Genomic DNA, 27,328 nt, shown 5'->3' with positions numbered 1-27,328 from the left:
AATTTTTATAATAATTCTAGGGCATGAGCATAAACATTTTGCATGTATTTTGGCATAAAGGGCTGTTATATATTAACTTCTGTTGTCAAATTGCATGATCTCAATTTCATAAGTATCACCCCCCCTCAAGAGTTGCTTGTATGTGGTCCAAATGGAAAGAAAAGAAATGAGTTGAGGATAATTTGAGCACCTACTAGGAATTACATATATTCTAACTGCAATATATTTCACTGCCAACTCTTCAAACAGGGCTTGATATTGATTAACTGTATTGTGTTAAATAACAACTGTGAGAACCAAGAAAGCATCAACCACTTCAGCTGCTATTTGACCACTGACTCAAATATATATGCCTGTGTATAGTAGAATAAAAATATGTTAACATTAGGACTAAAGGGAGTGATTAAAAGCTGCTTTAAAAGTGGGGGGGGGGGGGGGCGCGCCTGCATGGCTCAGTCAGTAAAGCGTCCGACTCTTGATCTCAGCTCAGGTCTTGATCCCAGGGTGGTGAGCTCAAGCCCCACACTGGGCTCCACTCTGGGTGTGAGGCCTACTTTAAAAAAAGAAAAAAAGTGGAGAGGAATGCAATACTTGAACTCCCTGGGATTTAAGAATATCTCTAAGAATAGGGGTGCCTGGGTGGCTGAGTCAGTTAAGCGTCTGACTCTTAGTTTAGGCTCAGGTCATGATCTCACGGTTCGTGAGTTTCAGCCCCACATCTGGCTCCTCGCTCACAGTGCAGAGTCTGCTTGGGATTCTCTCTCTCCCTCTCTCTCTACCCCTCCCCTGCTCACTCTGTCTCTAAATAAATAAATAAATAAATAAATAAATAAATAAACTTAAAAAAAATAATATCTGTAAGAATAATCAATTTTTAAAAAGTTGTTCAGAAGTCAGTAATGTATATAAGGCACTATAACAGGACAAAAAGTCCCTTAAGCAGTTTACAAAAAGATGACATAAATAAGTAGAAAGCTAATGATTTTAAGTGCAACTCACTAAAAACACCTCAATTGCAAACACTTTTGCATTGACAAATTATATGTTTATAAAAGACAACACAAATAACAAAAGTACCTGCAAATGTCAGTCTATTATCAGTACCTCTGGCTTTGCTGTCAATGATGTCAGATGTATTCACGGTCCTCAGGCTGGCCGTGTCTCTCTGTGAAGTGTCAGCACCTCCATAGTCCCTTTGGGACCACAGAGCCATAAAGTGGAAGAGTCTGATAGTAGGTCTCAGCATGCCAAGGTGGCTTACAGAATTAACACAGGCACAGTGAGTCTGGATCCATGGAACTGCTTTTCCTAGAAAACTGGGGAAAACCAGGGCTGCCTTAACTGACAGGCAACCTAAACACAAGCTGAGGACAAAAGCAAAGTAGGGCAGATGAAAATGAGAACACTCCATCTTTGGTAAAATAGCCAACATTTACAATCAGGAGATCAAGAGAAATGTTTGATTCATACAGACACTTAAATTTTATATTCTGTGGTTTGGTATTATTTTTTATAATTACATGGGGATGAAGTGAAGGCTTGGACTGGTACTTGGGGAGCCCTAAAATCCTGTTAGCACTTAGAACTTCTAAATGTCTTGATCTAGCTCTGAGTTAAATCACTTAGAAATACTCTCAGTCAACCCAAGTAACAAATAAATGTGGAATATTGCAAAAATCACATCTCTCAGTAAAAAAAGATGGTGAGATATTATGAAAGTAGCCAAGCTTAAACGAGGCAGGCATTCACTTTTAACTAGAGTGGTTTACACTCTAGTTTGCTCACCAGTTCTTTAGATAATCTGAATTCATATTCCCCAGATGTTACCTATTTGTACCCTGAAAATATGAAGCTGAATTCTTATTTACCTGTTCATCAGACATTTTACAAGTGCCTCTAAGTGCCAGCCACTACGCTAGAAAAATGTGGGCATACTGGCAAACAAGAACTGGCCCCTGCTTTTAACATGAGCCTCTGGGGCCAGGCAAAATCAATACATTATAGGTCCAAGATCCAGAACTGCGTGAAGAGGTTTTTAAGGTCTAAACTGTTACAGGTATAGAGAGGACTGCTGGGAAAGTGGGACCATTTTTAGAAACTAAAAGTTACTCAGAATTCAATACCTTCTGCCCTTCTTTTGTGATTTTCTGAGCCTTTCTCAGAATAAGCAAGGCTGAGACAAGCTTGGACCAAATAAGGTATCACTAGACACTTGGGATAACCTTAGCATCTCTGGAACCAGGGTGAGCATCTAACTTAAGAAATATCTTAAAATGTGGCACTTTCTACAAATAGACTATACACCAAAACAACAGATCAAACTTTCCAGAAATTTTTATATATCTGTTTCCCCCTAAAAGGATGCCAGAATGACATATCACCAAGGCAATTTCCAGAAAACATAAAAGGATTTCTTTACTGCCCTGAGTTTCAAGACATCACTTTGTTGTACCAGCCAAACTTTGCAATATGTTAACAACTGGAATCCTACCAGAAGCTTTATCGTGTGAGATGACTAAAAGAAAACAACGTACTGCATAAAGAAGTCATCACAGAAATGCTAATGACTCTCTTGCTCAGTAACTACTGAACTACCCTATCTTGGTAGCCCAAAGTCATGATGGCTTATGAACTGAAGAGGGTGGGAGTGGAGGATGAAGCCATTATGATCAAATGTAAGAAACCCTAGAAGTTAAATTTGCACGTGCTCTCCAAAAAAGGCTCTTTTTCCTTTAAAAGTTGTCCCTTAGTCCCTCAGAAATATGTGTTATCACATGCTGAATTAGTTTATATTTGACAGCTTTTGTACAGATGAGACATTATACAAATTCTGTTTTGTCTTACATTTCTGTGCGTAAGACTTTAGCTATTCCTATGTTCATTCTGCTGGTGATTTACATTCTCACCCCACTTAAGGATATAGGACCTGACCTTGGGAAATTTGATAGGATTTTATATTTAGAAATATGTACATACTTTTTAAAATTTTATGAATATTCTAAAGAATATAAATGGCTCTAAATGGAAAAAATGTTAAGCAAATAGGCAATGTTTACACCAGATGTGTTCTGCACTTAAACATTTTATAGTTGAATGCAACCACAGCACCACATTAGTGAGAAGGAAATTATTTCACTTGTGATGAAGTTAAAAACATTTTGTCTAAGTCCTTTTAGAATGTCTTTGAACTGAACATATCATCTGTTTTGATCAAATTTTCCTTTTGGTTCAGCACTCACACATTTTTCTCTGTAAAGTATTTCTGCATTTAGATACATTTTATATAGTTAGGATGATTATTGTTCCAGTTTGATCATTCTGTGTCTACATTTTTGCTATCTCCCATACCTTTTTTTTCCTGATAGTAAGCAAAACAAAAAGAAAATGTATTTAGAAAAGCATTCTCAAAATACATTATTAGTGTTCTATACACGTTTCCCTTGCAAACTGTATAGAACAGATGCCTTATAGAAAAAGGCTTTTGTTTAGGAAACAAATGATTTGTGGGATACCTGTGACATCTACAGTCACCAGAGTATGAGTATAAACCAGTCTTATTTTGAGAAATATTTCTTTTCTAGGTATATGGATTTCTTCCCAGTCCCATCTAATGTCACCACTGACTTTCTGTTTGAAAAGAGTGCCAATTACTTCCACTCAGAGGAAGCTCCTAAAAGAGCAGCTTCTCTGGTCCCAAAAGCAAAGATCATTACCATCCTCATTGACCCCTCAGACCGAGCATATTCCTGGTATCAGGTAAGAAAAATACAGACAGAATCTAACAGGTAAGAAGGGGACTATGAAGAAGGGGAGATGGTTTGCAGCAATAGCAACCACCTCAGGTCTCAATAAAAGAGTAGATTTGCTAGTTTTATATCTGCATAAAAGTGGATAAAGTTTTCTTTGTTTCTGGAGATACTTTCTCAAGTTTTTTTTAATTTTGCACTAATTGAATAAAATATATTAATGAAGTGAAAATATAACAAAATATTATGTATTTGGATGTGCATATGTGCTTCTACACATCTGCATTTTGAAAAAAATAGACTAAGGGCCCCATTTCCTTGGAAACTATAAAGTTAAGATAAATGTGAAATGCTGTATTCAGAAACTCCTTATCTGTTATTAGACTAGTATTGCTTCTAACCAGAGGTCTACACCGAGACACATAATAATTAAGATGGCAAAAAAGTAGTGATAAAGAGAGAATTTTTAAAGCAGCAAGAGAAAACAGTCATATACAAGGGAAACTCCATAAGTCTATCAGCTGATTTTCAGCAGAAACCTTGTAGGCCAGAAGGGAGTGGCACGATACATTCAGGAAAAAACCTGCAACCAAGGTTATCATTCAGAATAGAAGGAGAGATTGTTTCCCCGACAAAAAAAAAAAAAAGTTAAAGGAATTAATCCCCACTAAATCAGCCTTCTGAGAAACATTAAAGAGAATTCTTTGAGTGGAAAGAAAAGGCTATAATCAAGAGTAAGAAAATTATGAAAAGAAAAAATTTCACAGGTAAATGTAAATGTATAATAAAAATAGTAGATTAATCACTTATAAAACCAGTATACAGGTTAAAGCACAAAAGGACTAAATCAATTATATCCACAAAAATCAGTTAAGGGACTCACAAGATAAAAGGATGCAAAAGTGTGACATCATATACATAACATGGGGGAAGTAAAAATTTAGTGTTTTTAAGATGGGTCCAAACCCAAGCAACCACCAACTTAATATAGACTGCTATATGCATAAGATGTTATATATGAACCTAATGGTAATCACAAATCAGAAATGTATAGTAGATACCCAAAATGATAAAGAGAAAGGAATCCAAGCATAATAAGAAAGAAAGCCATCAAACCACAAAGGAAGAGGACAAGAGAAGAAAGGAACAGATAAGACCTATAAAAACAATTATAAAACAAGTAACAAAATGTCAATAAGTACATACCTATCAATAATTACTATAAATGTAAATGGACTAAACGCTCCAATCAAAAGACACTGGGTGACTGAATGGATAAAAAAGCAAGACCTATCTATATGCTGCCTGCAAGAAACTCACTTCAGACCTAAAGACACATACAGATTGAAAGTGAAGAGATGGAAAAACATTTACCATGCCAAAAGAAGCAAAAAGAAAGCTAGGGTAGCAATGCTTCTTATATCAGACAAAATAGACTTTAAAACAAAGACTGTAACAAAAGACAAAGAAGGATACCACATAATGACAAAGGTAATAACCAAAACAAAACAACGAAACCAAAAACTCCTTATCTGAAACCCTGCACCTGGGTTGGAACTAAGTCTGCTTCTCTGTACTAAAGTGAATGCACATAGCTCTGATCTTGCAGGTAAGAGTGGTACATTCCATTTCCACTGATAGGATTTCAAACAGATAATTCATGACAATCTATGATATTAGAGAATAAAATTTCTCAGCACTGGGTCCTTTTGTTATTTAACAAAAGTAGTTTTTCCATATTCAAAAAGGAAGAACAGATTGTCAGGAAAGGTTTTGTGGCTGAGACAGAGTAGGGGAAAGGTCACAATAAAGCAGATGGAATCTTAGATAGGCAGATTGATAATAATCTGCATAATAGGAAGTGAGACAGCCTGGAAAGCCGAAATCCACAACTCCACACTAAGCATTGACGCCAGACTCCTACAGCCATCTTTTAAATCATAGTATACAGCAAATTGTAAATTGACTGATTAGATTTTGTGCCTTTTACCTTTTCTACCAGGTATCTGGAGAAAAGAGAAATAAGCCTTAATTGACTCAAAGAGAAAAGAAAATTGGAACTTGGCAACCACTTAGCCCCTGAGAAATTGAGAATTTACCATAAAAGGAGGTTTCAAGGCTGTAAGCTAACAAAATGTCCCAAATATTATAAATAAATCACTCTGTACTGGCAAAATGCAGGCCTTAACAAAGTCTAGTAGTGTTTGTAGTGTAGTAATTTGAATCTCAATTGCAGCAAATTTGCTATTCAACTAGATGTGGTAAACATCCACAAACCTACCACAAAGCCTGAATATTTATTGGTCAATTTAGGGAAAAGGTGATTTCTTCAAACCCATGGGCCTCAGCCTGAGCCATTATGAAACACTTTCCTATTTGGATTGCTGCTTTCTGCATTTCTGTACAATAAATGATTCTGATTCATCACAAAGGAAGGTTACCATTAGGTAAAATAATCTTGGCTTTTAGATGCTAGGTAGTATATGGTAAAAGCTGTGCATTTCAGATAATGTACATGTCAGAGTTTTAGGTAGTTTTTCCATTTAAAATAGCCAGTAGGGCTTTTCTAATCTAAAACTGCATTCTAGATGGAGCAAAACTGTGGCAGACCAGTAGAGTGCTTGTGTATTATGGATACTCAATGGACATAACAAATGGTTTGCTTATGGGCTGAAAGGGGGGCATTAATGCAACTTTCAAAAGTTTACATTTAGAATAAATATATACACTAAGGAAACAACTCAGTAAAGTTAGTTAAGGAAGCCTATCAATAAGAATTCAGCCGCTGCCAAATAAGTTCTCAAAAATATTCCCTCATCAGTATCATAAGTTTAAATCCTGATGCTCCAAGCAAACATTTTCATCCCTTATTAATTGCAAAACAAATAACTCTCCAGCAGTGAGTCACTCCTTCCTTTAGCTTCGAGACTTGTCGCAGAGATTGGTTTTTAATTATTCATGCCTATAGTTCAAGTTAGTTTAATTATCCACCTTTTCATCATAGCATCAGCGATCGCATGAAGACCCTGCAGCTCTGAAGTTCAGCTTTTACGAAGTGATCTCAGCTGGTCCCCGTGCACCCTCTGAGCTTAGAGCCTTGCAGAAGAGATGTTTGATCCCAGGGTGGTATGCCAGCCACATCGAGAGATGGCTTGTTTATTTCCCTCCCTTTCAGGTATTGAGCAATAAGAATTTCCATCATGTTACATTCTCATTAAGTTGATGACTTTGCCTCCAGGATAGAGGAAATTTTTACTCATTAAAACATTACTGGCTTTTACTCTTTAGTTGTAAATAATAAGACTGTGGCAAGGAATAATAGTTAGGCAGAGGTAGACACACTGTTTAATTTTCTTTCTAAAAGTATTTCAGGATAATTCTCCCTGCTGTATTTTCCAGTGCATACCCTTCCTGATTGTCAAGAGCTTCAAAAGCTTCATATCCCTGATTCTTATTCTGTGAATAAAGCTTGAGAACATCTTAACCAAACAAGGCAAATAATGTTTTTCTTAATTAAGTGTCATTATTTCCCTTTGAACCACCTTGCTGAATTTTTCATGAGCTTTGTGTTTTTCTTGCCTTCTTTGCTTCTCTTTTTTGCTAGACATCAACCTAGATTGCAAACTCAGCCCCTCCATTAGATAGCTTAAAGCAGTCCAGTCACATCGGACGTAGCGTATGCTTGTGTATCTAGGACTGTGCTGTCCAGTGTGATAGCTGCTGCCACATCTGGCTATTTAAATTTCTACTAAAAGTATATAAAATTAAAAATTTAGTTTCTCAATGACATTAGCCACATTTTAAATGCTCCATAGCTACCTTTTAGACACCACAGCTATAGAACAATGCCCATAGTCACAGAACATTCTGGGGAACAATGCCAGTCTAGACTGAATAGAAATATTGGAGAAGAGGTATGAGCAGAAGTTGCACTGCACTCTTTGTGGTCCTCCATTATGGTCACCTGTCATTCTATCTTCTGGGCCACACCCCTCCCTCATTAGAGTAACAAGCAAACTCTTCCCCTCAGTCAGTTGAAGAACTTCTGTCCACATTCAGGTTCTCTGGGAGTCTTGTGTTTTTCTCCAAATGGATTATCTAAGTATTTCTTAAAACTTTACAGTGCTACTCCTTTGAATGGACTCATGGAGAATGACATGTCCTCTGTGTCATTACACCTGGTCTTATTACAACTTTTCTTCTTTTCTACAGTGCTCCTTCCAATCTTGAATGATGTAATCATTGTTTTGCCTGTTGTTGGTGGGGTTTTCTTAAGATTTTTTTTAAGTAATCTCTATACCCAACATGGGGCTTGAACTCACAACCCCAAAATCAACAGTCATCTGCTCAACTGACTGAGCCAACCAGGCACACCAGTTTTGCCTATTTTAAACTTGGTTTCCATTTGTGATGTGTAATCACATTTCTTAAGCTCATTTGGTCCCCTCAAATGGCTTTTTTGTTTTCATAGTATTTTGGGGACTTCTCAGATTACAAAACCTAAGTACACTTAATCAGTGTGATTTATTTCTTATTCTAGGTCATTAATGAGATTGGTCTGGTTAAGTCTAACAACAATGTATGCAAATGCCCTCAGTAGAATGTCTCTCATTGACTAAATTCAGAGTGCACGAATTTTTAATTATACAGTTACACATCTATCTTCAATGTGCATTGTCTTTTTTTTAATTTCTCTGGTAATTTAGTTGCTAATTATTGATGGGCAACAGCTAAGGACGGATCCTGCTACAGTGATGGATGAAGTACAGAAATTTCTAGGAGTCTCTCCTCATTATAATTACTCAGAAGCTTTAACGTAAGTTTATATTCTAATTAACTTATTGAAGTTTCATTAGAGAACTGGTTTTTTAAAAGTTGCAGTTTGGTGATGCAACTATTATGTTGGCTTCTCCTTACGTAACTGATTATTTTCTGATTAGTTTGACATTAACTACTTGGGAATGAACTTTTCAGCAGTGTGGCAAAGAAATGTTCTAAATCCTCTGTTGATTTCTAACTATGAAAGATTTCCCCTAGAAGGAAAGCAGAGAAGCAAAATAATTGTAAATCTTAAAACCAAGAATTAACCCACAAAAGTGGCTACTTAAAAAAAGTCAGTAAGTGCTAAACCTGTTTAACAGACAATAGTGGGAACTCTTGCAAGCATGAAGAGGTGATTAACTGGATGGTTTATGAGCCCTGTCTTTTGTGCAATTTTCAAAAATAATGTCATGTAGCAAGAAATCACCCAGTAGGTGACTGAATAGGCAGAAAGAGATATGCTCTTATTACTTTTACACATACTTCCATGTTTTGCTTTTATGTCTTTACCCACTGTGTATCTGACCTTGTCACCTCTCCTTCGAAGGCCACAGCAATTACAGCTCTGGTTTGGTTTTCTTTTGCTGCTCTTTTCTGATTTCCTTAGGTAACTAACACCATCTGGGCCAGGACAAGCATAAGGCAAGAGAGGCATTAGTACTGTAAGAAGGCACTCGTTCTCAGGACCCCGCAAATACCTGACAGTGAGTGCCTCCTGAAATTTTGCCCCCTAGGTAGCTCTCTTACGTGACTCTAGACTCCACTTAGCATTTGAAATAAGACCTCCATCTTACTTTGTTCATTATAATGGTCAGCAATAATATTCATGAGGGTTGTGTTTGTTCCTATTTCACGTGCTTAGAGCAACTGGAAGATAGAATTGAATGTACCATGGACCTGACCTAGACTATAATACTTTTTTTTTTAATTTTTAGACTCATAGACTGAGCCTTAAAGAAACTAAAAAAGACTGTTACGGAATTCTTCCATTGTATTTCTCAGTATAAAACTCACATCTATAGATCAACTGATTTTCTCTTTTCATTGTATACTTTATCTTACAGCAGGTTAGACATTGTGAGTGCCAGGATTCCTTTACCTTTCAGCATCCCTTACAATAAAGATTGGCAGGAAAACATCAAATACTGCTTATGTCTTGCAGAAATCATATGTAGAGACATATGTAAAAAGGACATTTTGCTTTAGAGGACAAAGGAACTTGACTTTTGAGCTTCCTTCCCAAGAGCCATTTTCTTTTCTTATTACTATTAACCTTCTGACCTATGTGTTTTTATACTATGAGTACTATTAGAGCTTTGTGGAGCTTTAGTTCAAGTACTAACACAGACTCTACTAGCCTTAGGTATTTAACTTCCGGCTTGACCTTAAAGAAAGCTGAGTGATTTTAGTTTGCAGCTAGAAATTCAAGTCCACTTTCTGCTTTATATCTTTTTAAGTATCTCTTAGAAAAGAAAGCTTTTATTTTCTAAACAGTTTTCTATTTCAAGTTGGCTTATCTTTGGGTCTTTTTTATACAGCATATAGCAAAGCATTGTATTTCAGAAAAAAAGAAGTGAAGTATTCTATAAAGACATAATTTCTTTTTTTATGGAATGGTCCTTGACCTGCATGCTGTGTATTTGTCCCCTTTGCATTCAGCTCAGCAGCAAGCTTTTTATTCCCCTCTACTGCCTAGAAAAGGGAGTGTAAACCTAAGAGAAGTAATATCAGAGCAACATACTACATACAAAGAGCTGTGGATCGCTTTGCACCTGGGATGTACCTGGCTAAAATTGCCCGTTATGTGATTCTCTAGCCTCCTATGGAGCTCAGTGGATGAAGTAGCAAGATAAGATATGTGTAGTCTCTAAAACCATGGCTTCTCATCTTGCAGGGCTTTCCAAGCTCTTACCCTGCTGATGGAGATAATGTATAGCCATTCAGTTTCTTTTTATATTTTCTTGTCAATCATCAGTTGGCTTTACACATCTTATAAAAATCAGCAGTGTACCTGTTGTAGAATATTTGGAATTTCATGTCGTTGTCTTAGTCTGAATCATCCTTCACCAAGCCTTTTGCAGTTGTTCTGAATCCTGCCCCGATAACTTAATTACTCTTGGTAAAATAACTGTACTGATAGGTTTTTTTCTGTGGTGCTTTGGACATATTGAGGATCACTGGGGGGTCAAACAAAATGTATGTTCTCAGGAATGTCATTTATTGCTTCATATTTTTTTCTGCTAGTGATAGTGAAGACTAGATCTTTGGTACTTAAAAAAATAATTAAAATCCTCTAAGAATGTACTGAACTGCAAGCAGATATGAATTCTCAACTAATCACATAAATCCAGTTTTTTGCACATAGTAGAATAAATGAATTAAACCAGGTCTACACAAAGACTTTACTGAACAGGCTTGGCATGAAAGAGTACTCCAATTTAGGCACTCTATAAACTGATTATCTTCAATATAAAAAAGTCCCTATTTCAAAATTATTTTCAAGAAAAATGTCAATCAGCTTCCATCGTCAAGAGTGTTATTTATTCCTTTCCACAATTGTTAACGAAAGTGTTATTTATTCCTTTCCACAATTGTTAACGAAAGTCAAGAGTTCCAAATTTCATACACTCATTGGATAGTCTATGATGCCTTAAAATGACATAGTACTGTCATCATGAATTTTAAATGACATACTAAATATGAAAAAAAATCTGATTTTCTTGGTCAGAATGGATGTGATTTAAATAAGCATATAGGTTTTAACAATATAAATAGGAACTTCTCATTCAGTTATGGTAATCAGCATTTTACAATTCTAGTTCAACAAAACCTTATGCCTAAATTGTAAATTGGATTGATATACTGACGTCATTTTAGCTTTCATGTAGTGTGTTACATAGTGTTTTAGAGCCAACTGATCATTTGAGAGAAAGCAGTAAAAATAATGTGTAGCATGGAATTTTGCTACTTTGTATAAAGTAAAATGAAAAGTATAATTTTTTTTTGTTTTTCCATGAATATATGCTCTAATAGTTCTACCTAGCCATCAATGTTCATGACAAGAGGTTTCACCCTTAGAAATACTAGTTAAGGGGAGCCTGGGTGGCTCAGTTGGTGAGGCGTCTGATTTCGGCTCAGGTCTTGATCTCACAGCTGGTGGGATCGAGCCCCACATCGGGCTCTGTGCTGACAGCTCAGAGCTGGAGCCTACTTCAGATTCTGTATCTCCCTCTCTCTCTCGGCCTCTTGCCTGCTCACACACTGTCTCTCTGTCTCTTAAAAACAAATAAATATTTACAAAAAAAAAAAAGAAAGAAAGAAAGAAATACTAGTTAAATACCTGAACCTGACATCTTTATTTCTCAGTTAACCTGTTTGTAAACATAAATGAGACCAGATTGAGTTATATGAATTTTTAATATTAATTTACTGTAAAAACTTTAATAAATGGACAATAAGAATTTGAAGGCCAGGGTTTGGTTCTGTGGATGGGGCTTGACTAAGTCATAAAGAATTGAAGCTGCCTCAAAATTCAAGAAGCACTTCAATTGTTTCTTTTTTTTTCAATGTTTATTTATTTATTTTGAGAGACAGAGCATGAGCAGGGAAAGGGCAGAGAGAGAGAGAGAGAGAGAGAGAGAATTCCAATGTGGGGCGTGAGCTTATGAACTGTAAGATAATGACCTGAGCCGAATCAAGAGTCAGACACTTAATGGACTGAGCCACCCAGGGACCCCAAGAAGGACTTCAGTTGTTTCTAATACCATTTCCCTGGCAACCAAATTTATATTCACCAGGAAGTCTCTCCCATCCCATTTTAGATGACTCTTTGTAAAAATGTGCCACATTAAAACCTTTTTTAGTAGCAAAAAAAAAAAAAAAATAGTAGCCACAATAGGGGCGCCGGGGTCATGATCTTGCAGTTAGTTTGAGCCCCATGTTGGGCTCTGTGCAGACGGCTGGGAGCCTGGAGTCTGCTTCAGATTCTGTGACTCCCTCTCTCTCTGCCTCTCCCCCACTCGTGCTTTGTCTCTGTCTCTCAAAAAATAAATAAACGTTAAAAAAAAATTTTTTAAAGTAACCATGATAGCCCAAATGTGTTGGTTCCCTAGACTACCCATGAAAGAGCATCTAGCAGTGGTAAGTAGTGAAAGAGAAGATAGTCTGCTCCAATTTCCTATGATGAATTTGTTTTTCAGAGTGTTCGTAACTTTTCAAAATCAATATGCATGTATATGTTCTACATTTATATGTTTACATATATTGCTTCATACCAACACTAGGTGTGAGAGGTACTAATAGCTCCATTTTTCAGCTTAAAAAAAAAAAAAAAAAAAAAAAAAAAAAAACGGGCACAGAAAGCTAAGCCAAAAGTCACTCAGCATATAAATTGAGGACTCAGGACTGAAACTCAGCCAGTCCACTGGAGCCTGCACTTCCAATCTATTAAGCTCTTCGAGTTGGCACGAGACGCTACAACTAGAGAAAAACAATATTATGAATTTTTATTAATGGATAGTACACCAACAGGAAGTACTTTCTTTAAAAGACTGAAACCTTAAAATGAGCTTTTGAAGTTGTCTCAGACTGTATTATAGAAGAATCCATCTTCAGATGCACAATCACTCTGCATGATAAATGTACAATCACAGTGATATGATTAAGTTAAAATCACACCGAAATACCACTAGAATGGTTATAATCCAAAAGGCAATACCAAATGTTAGCAAGAATGTAGAGAAACTAGAACCCTCATATACTGCTGATAATAATGTATAATAATATGGCAACTTTGCAAGCGCAGTTTTGCAGTTCCTTAAAAATTAAACAGAAGCTTACAAATAATCCAATTCTACTCTTAGGAGTCTACCCCAAGAGAAATGAAAACCTACATCCAACAAAGACTTGTCCACAGAAGCATTATTAATAATAGCCAAAAAATGGAACCAATCCAAATAGTCACCAACCAGTAAATGGATTAACAGAATTTGGCATATCCACACCAGGAAAAAAAAAAAAAAATGGGGTGGAGGAGGATGTCCAGAAAAGACATATTAGAGACTGAAAGCAGATCAGTGCTAGCCTGGGGCTGGAGGTGACAGCAGGGATTGTCCCTAGCGGGCTCTAAGGGTTTTGGGGGAATTATAGAAATGTTCTAACACTAGATTGTGGTGATAGTTATACAGCTATATAAACTTGCTACAAATCACTTAATTGAACACTTAAGATAGGTGTTATGATAAGTAAATTAAACCTCGAAAACTGTTAAAAATAAAATGGGCGTCAGCAAAATGGTTCATTAAATCATAAAAGCATGTGTGTAGAGAGGAAATTGATTAAGATAAAAAAACTAACAAAAAATAACTTCTGTGTTTGTTCCATAACACCTACATGATGGTGTTTTGGTTTTGAGATTTACCTGCATTGTTTTCAGTTCACTATTCCCCCATGGAAATGTTACTTCAATTTAAAGGCATTTTAAACATGCTTGAACCTTCTAAGTATAATTTGAATATTCCCTAGGATTCACCTGCCCAAGGGTAAAATTAAGGCCACATTATCATTAATATAGGAATGTTGCCAGTTGGAGGCTGAATCGTTGGAGAACTTTGATTGTCCCTACCTACATGTCTCTTCCAGTTATTTCTAGACATCAAGGTGATATTTTATAGATATTTAAGAGCCAATCCATTCTTGTTTTACTCTAATTCAACAAAGTTTTATTGAATGACTACTATGTGGAAGACTCTGGGATACAATGATTAACAAAGTATCTCTGCCTCCAGGAACGGGTAACCATAGCAGTAAACAACACATAAAACTTATTTACATCCTGAAATCCTTTAAAGAAGGGTCCTAGCCACGTCTAGTGCCTACCCTTTAAAAAAGGATGCTTCTTGCTGTTCCATCAGATATCAGTGCCTGCAGTAACAGGATTAATCTTAAGGGGTTACTGTTGATATTCTAAACAGATGTAGGGAGATCTTTCTCCATTTTCTATCAAGCTTCTTCATGTGAGCTATGAAATTGCATTGTTGATGTCTTCAAACTCATAAGGTCAACATCAATCCCTTCACCTGTAGCTCAAGTCATCTGGAAAATAAACATGATCTCCCTTCTGCCTTTCTCTTCCTTTCTTTTCCACTCCAGTACACATATGCCATTGCCTATGAACATATGCATACAGATGCCTGGGCTATATGTCTCTCTCTCTCACACACACACACACACACACACACACACACACACACACACAGTTTTTTTTTTTTTTTTCTCAATAAAGCCAAGCATGACAGCCTGCTGCATAAGATGTAACCAATTAGCAGAGATGAAAGAAAAACCTATTTTTATTTTGATCCTTAATTATATTATGTGTGAAGTTCAGTGTGGTTTTTTTTATTTTTTTATTATTTTTTTTTTAATTTTTTTTTTCAACGTTTATTTATTTTTGGGACAGAGAGAGACAGAGCATGAACGGGGGAGGGGCAGAGAGAGAGGGAGACACAGAATCGGAAACAGGCTCCAGGCTCTGAGCCATCAGCCCAGAGCCTGACGCGGGGCTCGAACTCACGGACCACGAGATCGTGACCTGGCTGAAGTCCGACGCTTAACCGACTGCGCCACCCAGGCGCCCCTTAGTGTGTTTTTTAAAAACAATGTTCTGTCATAAGGCATATGTATGTTCCAGACATGTATCTAGAATTAGGTATATTATTAAAAAAAAATAATGGTCTGGATTCTGAATTTTGATCACTTAAATACTTAAAATGAGTCAGAATTCAATTGTAGAAATTGTTAAGGACAAAATGTTTATGAAAAATACTATATCAATAGCAGATTTCCAGAAATTTTGTTGTATTAGAACTTCCCAGCTTTCCAAGTGCCTGAGTGGCTCAGTCAGTTAGGCATCCGACTTTGGCTCAGGTCATGATCTCATGGTCTGTGAATTTGAGCGCCACTTTGGGCTCTGTGCTGACAGCTCAGAGCCTGGAGGCTGCTTCAGATTCTGTCTCCCTCTCTTTCTGCCCTTCCTCTGCTCACATTCTCTCTTTTTCAAAAAAATAAAGTAGAAATATTAAAAAAGTAGAACTTCCCAGTTTTCAAATGAATGAATGAATGAATGAATGAATAAAAGAACTTTCCAGATTTCATGTACAGATTATTTAAGTAATAGTCTTTATTAATGCTTTTTTTTTCTTGTGCCTCTGAATATGGGACTACTTTATTCAGTTGTCTTACTGATTCAAACAAGAATATAAATAACATGAAGACATACCATGTTGTGTCCTGATCTCACACAATTGTGTCAGTAATGATGAGAAATAGGCTTTGCATAAGTGGGATGTGAATCATCCTTTAGTGTCTCTAATATCCAAACCAGTACAGAGGCAGAAATCTAGGTTTGCAATCTTTTCACAGGGCTATGTTATAAAAACTCTAGATTAGCTACATAAAGAGTACCTTCCAAATCACATCCATACATATACATACACAATTACAGTATAATTTGAAATCAGCTTTATTGATGTAAAATTCATATTTAATAAAATCTACCTATTTTAATGTACAGATTGATGAATTTTGACTTATGCGTATATTGTATACACGACCGCAATCAACATATAGAACGCTTCCATTAATCCAAAAAGTTTCCTCATGCTTCTTTGCAGTCAATCCTTTTCGCCTCACTCCTGGTCCACTAGCAACCAATGACCTACTTTCATTTAGCATAGTGCTTTTGAGATTCCTCCCTGTTGTTACATCTACCAGTAATTAGCTCTTTTTTAATCATTATTATTCCACTTTATGGATATAACACAATTTGTTCATCCTTTCACTAATTGATAGGCATAGGGTTGTTTCTATTTGTGGCTACAACAGACATTTGTGTACAGATCTTTGTATGGACACGTATTTTCATTTCTCATGGGTAAACACCTTAAAATGGGGTTGGTGGGTCATGTAGTAATTATATACTAAGACATATAAGAAGCTTTCCAAAGTAGCTGTAATATTTTAATTTCTACCAAAAAGGTATAGCAATTCTAGAGGTTCCACATCTTTGCCAACACTTCATATTAGTCTTTTTAAACTGTTGTTCTAGTGAGCGTGTAGTGGTATTTCATTTGTGATTTTAATTTGAATTTCCTTAATGACTAATTATGTTAAGCAATAATTCTATTTGTTTATTGGTCATTCACATATGTTTTTTTGATGAAGTATCTGTTCCAAACTTTTACCCAATTTTTATTGGTATTATCATCTTTTTTGTTGAGTTGAATTATATATTCTGATACAAGTCCTTTATTATGTTTTACATATGTAGTCCAGTCCTATCTTTTACAAATACCTTTGTCCAATCCATGGTTTCTCTTTCAATTTTCTTAAGTGTTTTAGAAAAAAAGTTTTTAGTTTTGATGTGTCCAAAATTATCATTATTCTTCTTTTAGCTTTCACCTTAAGAAATATTTGCCTAAAGGGGTGCCTGGGTGGCTCAGTCGGTTGAGCTTCCGACTTCACCTCAGGTCATGATCTCACAGTCTGTGAGTTTGAGCCCCACGTTGGGCTCTGTGATGCCGGCTCAGAGCCTGGAGCCTGCTTCGGATTCTGTGTCCCTCTCTCGCTCTGCTCCTCCCACACTCGTGCTCTGTCTCTCTCTCTCTCTCAAGAGTAAATAAAACATTAAAAAAAAATCTTTGCCTAAATAAAGGTTACAAAGATTTTCTGTGTTTTGTTTTTTTAATGTTTATTTATTTTTAAGAGAGCATGAGCGAGGGAAGGGCAGAGAGAGAGGGAGACACAGAACCTGAAGCAGGCTCCAGACTCTGAGCTGTCAGCACAGGGCCTGATGCAGGGCTCGAACTCATGAACCGTGAGATCATGACCTGAGCTGAATTTGGATGCTTAACCAACTGAACCACCCTGTGTTTTCCCTATGTGTCTTTCCTGTTTACTTTGAGAATTTTTATAGTTTTACCTCTTAAGTTTAGGTCTAGGATTGACTTCAAGTTAATTTTTTTATACAGTGTAAGTGTTAATATTCATATTTCCCATATAGATATCCAATTTTTCCAGATTAATTCATTTAAAACACTGTTCTTTCCCATCAAATTTACTTGGCACCTATTTTTTAAAATCAACTGATTGTAGATGTGTTGGTCTATTTCTGACCTTTATTTTGTTTGAAGCCCTGCATAGGGCTCCACAATGACCGTGTAGAGCCTGCTTGGGATTCTCTCTCTCTCCCTCTCTCTGCCCCTCCCATGCTCTCTCTCTCTCAAAATAAATTAACTTTAAAAAAAATAAAAAGTAAAAACATTTTGGTGAACTAAAACATAAGTTTAGTATGTTAACCAATTGGAATTAAAATAAAAACAAAAAATATACTAAAAATAATAAATAAAATATAAATTTAATGTGCTACTATTATTTTGATTACAATTATGCCATGCAAATCCACATTTATAGGTACAGTTACTTTAATACAGAGCTCATACCAAAATAAGAAAGTGCTCCGGAAGAAAATTAAATGGATTATAGCCAGAAAATGCTAAAATTAGTCACTCCATTGCACACCAAAACCCTTTCTCTTCTATTAGTCTGCAATTGTATGGTACAAGTACTATGTAAGTCCATAAATATGGATGAAACCTGACTTGTCATTTCTAAACCCTACACAGGAAAAGAACTGACTTGAAATTTATAAAACTTTTTCCTTCCGGAGGAATAAGGTAGGCTTATTAATTTCTATTAATAGGAGACCTTCTGCTGACAATTTTTCTATTAGGAATCTGGCAAACTCACAAATATGACAGATGGACTCAGAATTTAGAAGTATGCCAAAAGACTTTATGCAAAATGACTTAGTCAAAAAATATACCAGTTTCTCTGGTTATAGATTAAGATCCAAAAATATATTCATGTTTTTGGTCATTATGTCTTAGAAATTGCTTGCAAAATACTTTTTTGTGCTTTGTATTTTGAATTTTTTTTAGGTTTGATTCTCATAAAGGCTTCTGGTGTCAGTTATTGGAAGAAGGTAAAACAAAATGCCTTGGAAAAAGCAAAGGAAGAAAATACCCTCCAATGGATCCTGATGTAAGTACAGAGCTTATAAATACAAACTAAATAAGCAAACAATAAATAATATGTATTTTCTTATGAAAGTAGTTATAATAAAAATGTAGCCCCTCTAAAAACTAAAAGTGATATTTGTATTTCAATGTATCCAGGTTGCTTGTTTTGATTTTTCCAGTGATATATTACCTGTCATGCAAGAATAAAGGAAAACAACAGAAGTTTCTATTTTGAAGTAGAATAAAGAAGGCAACATCTCATGACAAAAAGAATGATACATTCACAAAAATTTTAGCACTAAAAATGTTAACTGAAACCAAGACAGGAAATACATCAACTGGAAATTGAAAGTAGGACCAAAAGGTTTCTATTTTTTTCCCACTAAGTTACTCTATAGTAGTAAGTGTGGCCTGCATAATATTTCTTTGGTGGTTTTCTTTGGTTGATTTTAAAATTTACCTTTGGAGCACTATGAGAAAAATCCTTACACATTAATAGGAACTAAAGGGCAATTTCTATGATATTTCAAGAATCTAATATAAAATATATCATTTTCATTTATGTCAAAGCTACTTATTATATTTAATAAAACTAAAATGCTTAAAAGACACTGTAGAACATCTTTTGTAGCATTTTATTTTACTCCTATCATACACAGACATACTGAGACATAATATTAGATTTTGTGGTAAAGAAAGATAAGAAAAGCCAAACTTTTAGGATATCAATACTTCTATACCTCTATACCTTATTACCTGTGTAATAAATTCTGGACTGTTTTTAACTCAGACACTTCTAACACCAAATGTGTAGAGTTTCATACCAAGCAGTAATACAAATTTATGCAATACAAATAGGTACCCTACAATTTAACTCAATTGTGATTCTAATTACCCCAAATTAGTGTAGACACCACAGGTAAATGGCCTACTACCAAAAGACTGCCCTCCCTTCAAGCTCCAATAGCAAGTAATGGGTTTCCAGGTTACTGACTTGTGTCCAAAGTGGCCACAAATCAAAGGCTGTCATGACCCCTTCCTCAGGTTTTATAATTTGCCATAACCATTCACAGAACCCAGGAAAACACTTTTACTTTCTATTCTTATAAAGGATATAAATGAATAGCCAGATGAAAAAGTGCATAGAACAAGGTCCAGAAGGGTCGTAAGCACAGGAGCTTCTCTCTGTGGAGTTTGGGGTGTGCCACTCTCCCAGCACATGGGTGCCTTTACCAATCCTGACATTCTCAAGTCCTTCATTGAAGGTTTTTATGGAGCTTCCATTTATGGAGGCACAATTGATTAAATCACTGACCATTAGTAATTAACTCGATCCACAGTCCCTTTTCCTTATTTGGAGGTCAGAGGGGAGTGCTGAGTTCCAACCCTCTAAGCATGTGTTTGGTTCCTCTAGGAACCATCCCCTGACTGAAGTCACCTCATTAGCATAAACTTAGGTATGGTTGAAAAGGGCTTATTATGAATAACAAAAGACACTCCTCTCACCCCTATTACTCAGGAAATTGCAAGGGTTTTAGGAGCTCTGTGCCAGGAACCAGAGATGGAAACCCAACACATATATTTCTTATATCACAGTATCATGTATATACTGGGTTTATTTGAAGGAGTAGAAGTGGTTGATTTTATACAAATAGTGACCAGAGGAAAGGGAAGAGTAAGAAGCCTTCACAGAGATCACAGAAACACAAATGTGTAGAACGGATGAGAGCAGGCAGTACCATCACCACACTGCTTCTCTTCCTATTACAGAAAAATGTCAGTACCCAACTGTCACCAAAACATCATAGAAGACATTTAATTCAGGTAAATTAAGAAAGCTGTTGGCCTCCTTCTACTTGTACTTGGTTTGTGAAAATACAGTATAGAAAAAGAATAAAAACTGACATTCTAAATTAATACCACTAAAATCTATTCTCTCTCCAAATCAAAAGTATGTAATAGACTCTTTAATAATAGGCAAATAATATACCTGATCTTGAATGTATTATATGATCCCTTCTTTTTATTATGTTTTTATATTATATAAGTATATATTATAATCTCCTCATGAGTTTGCATGAAATAGTCAGATTATATTGAGATACATTAGCATATCTCTTATCTGTGATTTTACCATCTAAAAAATTCCCCCTTATGAATGACTGTCAGATAACAACGTATGTGCAATAAGTCTTGTGTACGACAAAGTTCTGTTCTGTTAACTTTTGGCCTGAATATATATTAGATTCCAAAATAGAACATATTGTATTTTGCAAATCTCATAACATTTATCTTGCCGTAATGAGGGAGCAGAGCAACAAGAGGAAAGAGTTACTTGATTAAGGTGACAGGATTATGGGGACACACATACACACATAATAGGGCACAGGACTAGGGTTATCTACATAGGCAGCACTGACAGAGGCAGCCTGGGTTAAAAATGATGCCCCAGAGGCCAATAAATTGAAGTGAGGTTGAGATAATCCTCAGTATCAGACGTTCAATCCAAACTCCAAAGGGATGGAGAGTAGAAATGTATCCTAGGAGATTCAGTTCCAGAGTTAGTTAAGATGTTGGACAATCAGTTACTCTGTGGAAATTTTAGGGAGCAGGCTGGCAGGAACTGGGTAGCCCCAGGCTGCTGTTTTTCCAAGCAGGACTTCAGTCATAAAGAGAAATAGCACAAAGTGAGCCATTAAGAGAGAACATAATGGGGATGTCCAGAAACTCAAACTCTGCACAAAGACCTAGGGCTAATCCCTAGATTCCAGGTCTGGCTGGCAGCACAGGAGGCACAGAATGATCAGGTTCCCAGAGGTAGATATCTGGGAAATATAATTTATCTTTACCTTTTTCATTTTTTTTTTCTTTTACATTAATTTATTTATTTTGACAAAAAGAGAGCATGAGTGGGGGAGGGGCAGAAAGAGAGAAGGAGAGAGAGAGAGAGAGAGGGGAAAGAGAGAATCCCAAGCAGGCTCCACACTGTCAGTGCAGGCTCCATGCAAGAGGCTTGATCTCATGGACCATGAGATCATGACTTGAGCCAAGACCAAGAGTCAGACGCTTAACCAACTGAGCCACTCAAGAGCCTCTAGCTCTACCTTTTTCTTTTGCCTGAATATGCCAGCTGGGCCTGTTGGTGGTTTTAGAGCCAGTGACTGAGGAAAAACAAGAGCAGAAATGAGACAAAGTGACACTTAAATCACACAGTGGTTTGGATTCTCCTTTGATCACAGTAATGGTTAGAATATAGCACAAATATTCTATTTAATTCCAATGAGCATGATTCCCATAAAAATTACGCTTACTTTGAAATTACCAATACAAAATGAGGCTTTTTTTCTATAACATTTAAAATGGAGTACCAGATATGACATTTTAAAAGATAGCACAAGGAATTAAATAAAAACTTTTTAAAGGTTCAGCTCAACCAAAAATCTCAATAGTACAAAGCCAGGAGGTACAGATACAGCTGCAGAAATCCTCCCTTTTACAACATTCCTAACAACAGGGGTGCCTGGGTGGCTCAGTCTGACTTCAGCTCAGGTCATGATCTCACAGTCTGTGGGTTTGAGCCCATTATCAGGTTCTGTGCTGACAGCTCTGAGCCTGGAGCCTGCTTCGGATTCTGTGTCTCTCTCTCTGCCCCTCCCCCCACTCATGCTCTGTCTCTCTCTCCCTCAAAACTAAACATTAAAAAAAATTAAAATTAAAAAAACATTCCTAACAACAGTAATCCAACCTATTTATGAACCCCGTGAAATGCCATATATAGCATAGCCCTTTCCATTTTTGGCAGTTTCAATTACTAAAATATTTTTTCTTTGTTGAAGCAAAATCTGTCCCCTACTAAGTCAGGATAGTTTGCAAGGCATTCTTCTCCTTCCTTGGGTGAAATCATTCAAATATAGGTTAGAGGTTTACCTGGTTTACCTACTGCATTTTTTTTTTTTTTTTTGACAGAGAGAGAGAACAGGAGAGGGGCAGAGGAAGAAGGACTGAGGGAGAGAGAGATCTTAAGAAGCCTCCCCTCCCTAGCACAGAGCCTGACATGGGGTTTGATCTCAAGACCCATGATGGTGAGATCATAACCTGAGCTGAAATTAAGAGTTGGTCACTTAACTGACTGAGCTACCCAGGTTCTCCTACCTACTGCATTTTTAAGCTTACTTTTAAGCTTTATATGCCTTAAAACATCTTTTAAGACAGTATTATGGGAGTGCCTGGGTGGCTCAGTTGGTTAGGTGACCAACTCTTGATTTTGGCTCAGGTCATGATCTCATGGTTCATGAGTGCAAGCCCTGTGACAGGCTCTGTGCTAACAGCATGTAGCCTGCTTGGGATTCTTTCCCTCTCTCTCTCTGTCCCTCCCCCACTCTTGCTCTTTCTCTCTCTCTCAAGATAAATAAACATTAAAAAAAAAAAAACAGGATTGTGTACCTTCCAAATCTAAATGCAAATTAATGATGACAAAGGAGTATTTTATATTATGGATGTACCAAACTAACATTCTCCAAAGCTAGGATGATTTTAATAGAGCATGATATTAAACCCAATCAATTGTTACAGCTATTTTTCAAGCAACACGATTGAGTTAACATTTAATTCTGCACAAAGAAATCACATGCTTAATACAAAAGCTCTTTCCCTCGTAAAAACAGTGGATGTATGGGGCACGCTCTCTCTCTCTTAAAAATGAATAAACGTTAAAAAAAAAAGTGTATGTATGTAGAGTGTCTATTTTGAGAAAGAGAGTCACTGTGTTTATGTTGTGCTAAATAAATAGCCCACATTCTTAATATAAATTTCAACCCGGGTATGGTATACTTCATGCAGATTTAAACATCATCAAAATATATGAAGTATGCTTTAATCAACAAAGTGAAATGTACTTTTATGTCCCACCAGAGCAGAGCATTTCTATCAAGCTACTACAGAGATCACAACGTGGAACTCTCAAAGCTACTGCACAGACTGGGACAGCCTCTGCCATCCTGGCTCAGACAGGAGCTGCAGAAAGTGAGATAGCACTGAGAAAACTCCTTGAAAATCCATCTTCTATGTGACATTCACCTTTCCCAAAGCTTCCAGAAGCTACCAAAAGGCTGTTTAAAAATATACCTCTTCAAATGAGAAAAAAGAACAAAGTTCCTTCCATGTGCTGGCATGTGGATGATTGGGGGGGGAGAAAAAAAGAAAAGAAAAAATATCTGTTATGAGCCTTGAGGCCTATGGCCTTTCTCTTAATCCATATCTGAGCCTGTGGGATTATTGTAGACTACTGTGCACACATGTGGAAGTCAACTGCAACCAATATAAGTATCAAACACAAATGCAGAATTGTCCATTTCATAGTAATATTTACTGTTTTATATATCAACTAAGATTGTGTCTCTGTAGGTTTTTAGAACACTGTTTGCCTGTATGATGTTTTCTTATTCTTTGATTCTATAAAGTGTCCTACAAAACAAGAAGCAAAAGAAACATCACAATGTAGCATAAAATGCCAAAGGCATAATACCCATGAAAAATGCTTGCCAAGATATAAATCCACTGAATATTTAGAAAGAATTGTAAATGACCATTTGTGCTAGATCAGAGAGTGGAAAGGTTATGTATGAGGTTTATGTGCATCAAAATAAAAAGATAAGTGCTATAGCAAAACAAAAGTGATTTTTCATACACATACTCTAGTGCATTTATGTAAAAATTAATGACTCCTCTGTCATAATGTAATTGTTATACTGAGATACATTGTAAAGCCATTGAGAGGTATATGGAAACACACTGAGTATACCAAAACAGTAAATAATAATGCAAAGTGTACTCACTGAATCCTCTAAAAGGGAGAAATTATAGGGGTCTCAAGATATATTATTGACAATTTAATCCTCTTTTTGTGAGCTACAAATCTACTCCAATAGTCTTCACTGGTTCTACAGAAATACTTGCACAGAATGTGAGGGATGTGTCATCTACAGAAACATATTGACTTTTAAAAGTGAATAACTTTTTTAAAAATTTTCCCCAGAACAAAATCTATTAAAGGAAAACTAAGCACAGTGTCTCTAGATGATATGTTATTTATTTACTTTTAAATTACAGAAAAACTACATTTTTCCAGAGACTTTAAAATGAAATTGTGATATAGAGATTTGTAACAAAAAAAAACCCCACTGACATATGATTTATAGATATTTCCCATGATACATTCAATATAAGGCAGAAAAAAATAAGCAGGGCTAAGTCTCATTTTTTAAAGAATATTTGGTGTATTCTCTTGTGGAGGACAATAAAACATAGTTAAATTTATGGATTTATGGATTATCTACTAAATTAAATAGAGGAGGTACAACGATGAGGTAGACACGATTCCTAAAATATATTTACGCTTAAGTTTTAAATGATCATATGACTAATCTTAAAAAAAAAGAATCATACTTATTGACCTCTGCTTATATTTACTTAATTTTTAAATTCACTATACACATAAAAAAAATAAAGTAGTAAATTCCCTGCTATGAGTATATAAGCTTTTAAAAGTATTATGAAAAGTATGATCAGAAGAAAAAAAAGATACCCAAGGAAAAGCTACAACCCAAATATTTTCCTTGTCGTTACAATGTGTAAAATTAAACTCTATCAATTATTTGCTAATTAAAAACAAATTTTGAGATCCTTCCACTTACTACAAATTTGTTAAATTACATTATAATTATTAATTAAATATTTTTTAAAAGTTTTATGTACCCAAATGATACACTCATTTTTAACAAACAAGCTAATAGCCAAAAGAAATGGAGAAAGAACAAGTTTTTAAGGCCCCTACAGTAAAAGAAAATCAGAGTCATTTGGACAAATATGGTAAACTCAGTCTCCATGCTTACTGCTGCCTTTCTTAAAGCAGCACTTGCCCAGCATGGTAGGGAAATGAGTGTAGCCTTTCAACTCCACTAATTTAAGAAAATTGGCTTGAGAGGGGCATGTGTGGTGAGAACAGGCCCCAACAGTTACATATGGTATCGTGCTTTTATTTTGACAACATTTCTACTTGATAAAAACAGAAAAAGAAAAACTGATACATTTATGTTTTAATGATGAGATGTGCATTTAAATTTCTAAACAAAGCTGCTAATGGCATGATTTTGTCTAGGTTAACTGAGTTAGCTCTACAGCCCACCCTTTAAGATAAATGTTAAAAAAAAAAACCCTACTGGATGCTTGTATAATGAAAGAAAAAGGAAGAGGTCATACCAAAATTGACTCATTCACAGTACAGGTATTATGCTGTCCATAGAAGCAAACTTTTGAAAGAATTCTTGACCACTCAATGTATCTTGGAGGCAACATCAAATTCTAGAGGACATACATACTTTCTACATTATATACTCTGGCTGATTATTACACTATTCTAAAAGTAACAAATACATACGAGAAAAGAATGAGAGCTAATGTGATTTAAAACTAGCTTTGTATAGAATTCCTTTTTCATTGCTTAAAATTGGAACTTCCTTAGGAAGAAATGAAATGGTTATTTTAATGTTTATAGCTATGATATTCTTGTCATTCACATTGAATGAAAATTACTGGAAACATTTTTTCTCTGAGTTTTTTAAAATAAAAAACCTGGATATAATTCTGATAGTAGCATGGTACCTCATATATACAACAATAAACTGTGATAAGAAAATGAGGAGCTTGGGCCTGATGATTTTAGGTAATAATTACATATTTGATTGTGTTTGCCTGGGACAGAGTGGGAAGTGGTTATAAAACACAGGTGCCACCAATATAACTCAAAATGGAAAGATGCATAAGAAACCTCCAATTAGGAATAAGTTTATTTTTAATAATATAACCTCCCACAGATCCTTCTAATCAATATTAGTGATTTTTTTTTTAGTTCTAATAGAAATAAAGCAACTCCTAGGGACACCCATGGGATCCTAGAGTAAGGGAATAAGAGAAACACACATGAGAACCTGAATGATTACAACATTTTTTACTCCCAGCACTCTGGTCTGCTTCCGACAAATGGGCTCCTTTCTTTAGAGCTTTAAAAGGTGTTAGCTAGTCTCTCTTTTATTAAAAATCTGTCAAAACAAACAATGTCTGGTAAGAAAGAAAAGAAAAGAAAAGAAAAGAAAAGAAAAGAAAAGAAAAGAAAAGAAAAGAAAGAAATGAAGGAAAGGAAAGAAGGAAGGAAGGAAAGGAAGGAAGGAAGGAAAGGAAAGGAAAGGAAAGGAAAGGAAAGGAAAGGAAAGGAAAGGAAAGGAAAGAAGGAAGGAAGGAAGAAGGAGAAGGAAGGAAGGAAGGAGGAAAGAAGGAGAAGGAAGGAAGGAAGGAAGGAAGGAAGGAAGGAAAGGAAAGAAAGAAAGAAGGAAGGAAGGAAGGAAGGAAGGAAGGAAGGAAGGAAGGAAGGAAAAGGGAAGGAAGGAAGGAAGGAAGGAAGGAGGAAAGGAGGAGAAGGAAGGAAGGAAGGAAGGAAGGAAGGAAGGAAGGAAGGAAGGAAAGGAAGGAAGGAAGGAAGGAAGGGAAAGGAAAGGATAGGAAGGAAGGAAGGAAGAAGGAGGAAAGAAGGAGAAGGAAGGAAGGAAGGAAGGAAGGAAGGAAGGAAGGAAGGAAAGGAAAGGAAAGGAAAGGAGGGGAAAGAAGGAAGGAAGGAAGGAAGGAAGGAAGGAA

General features: G+C 36.0%; 1 protein-coding gene across 1 annotated transcript in view; it reads left to right on the top strand.

Annotated features, from left to right (window-relative positions):
- The window catches only part of NDST3 (N-deacetylase and N-sulfotransferase 3), a 173,123-nt gene extending 146,784 nt beyond the window's left edge, over positions 1-26,339 (top strand). The window contains exons 9-13 of the mRNA XM_045469117.1: positions 3,582-3,756; positions 6,751-6,921; positions 8,453-8,562; positions 18,563-18,665; positions 23,555-26,339. Of these exons, the coding sequence (XP_045325073.1) occupies positions 3,582-3,756; positions 6,751-6,921; positions 8,453-8,562; positions 18,563-18,665; positions 23,555-23,674 (679 nt within the window). The 3' untranslated portion in view covers positions 23,675-26,339. The remainder of the gene's footprint in view (positions 1-3,581; positions 3,757-6,750; positions 6,922-8,452; positions 8,563-18,562; positions 18,666-23,554) is intronic.
- Positions 26,340-27,328: the final 989 nt, after the last annotated feature.

Source organism: Leopardus geoffroyi, chromosome B1 (assembly GCF_018350155.1).
Source record: "Leopardus geoffroyi isolate Oge1 chromosome B1, O.geoffroyi_Oge1_pat1.0, whole genome shotgun sequence".
NCBI classification, from domain to species: Eukaryota; Metazoa; Chordata; class Mammalia; order Carnivora; family Felidae; genus Leopardus; species Leopardus geoffroyi.
The sequence above is the reverse complement of the archived record's forward strand: the minus strand, read 5'-3'. Positions and strand labels throughout refer to the sequence as shown.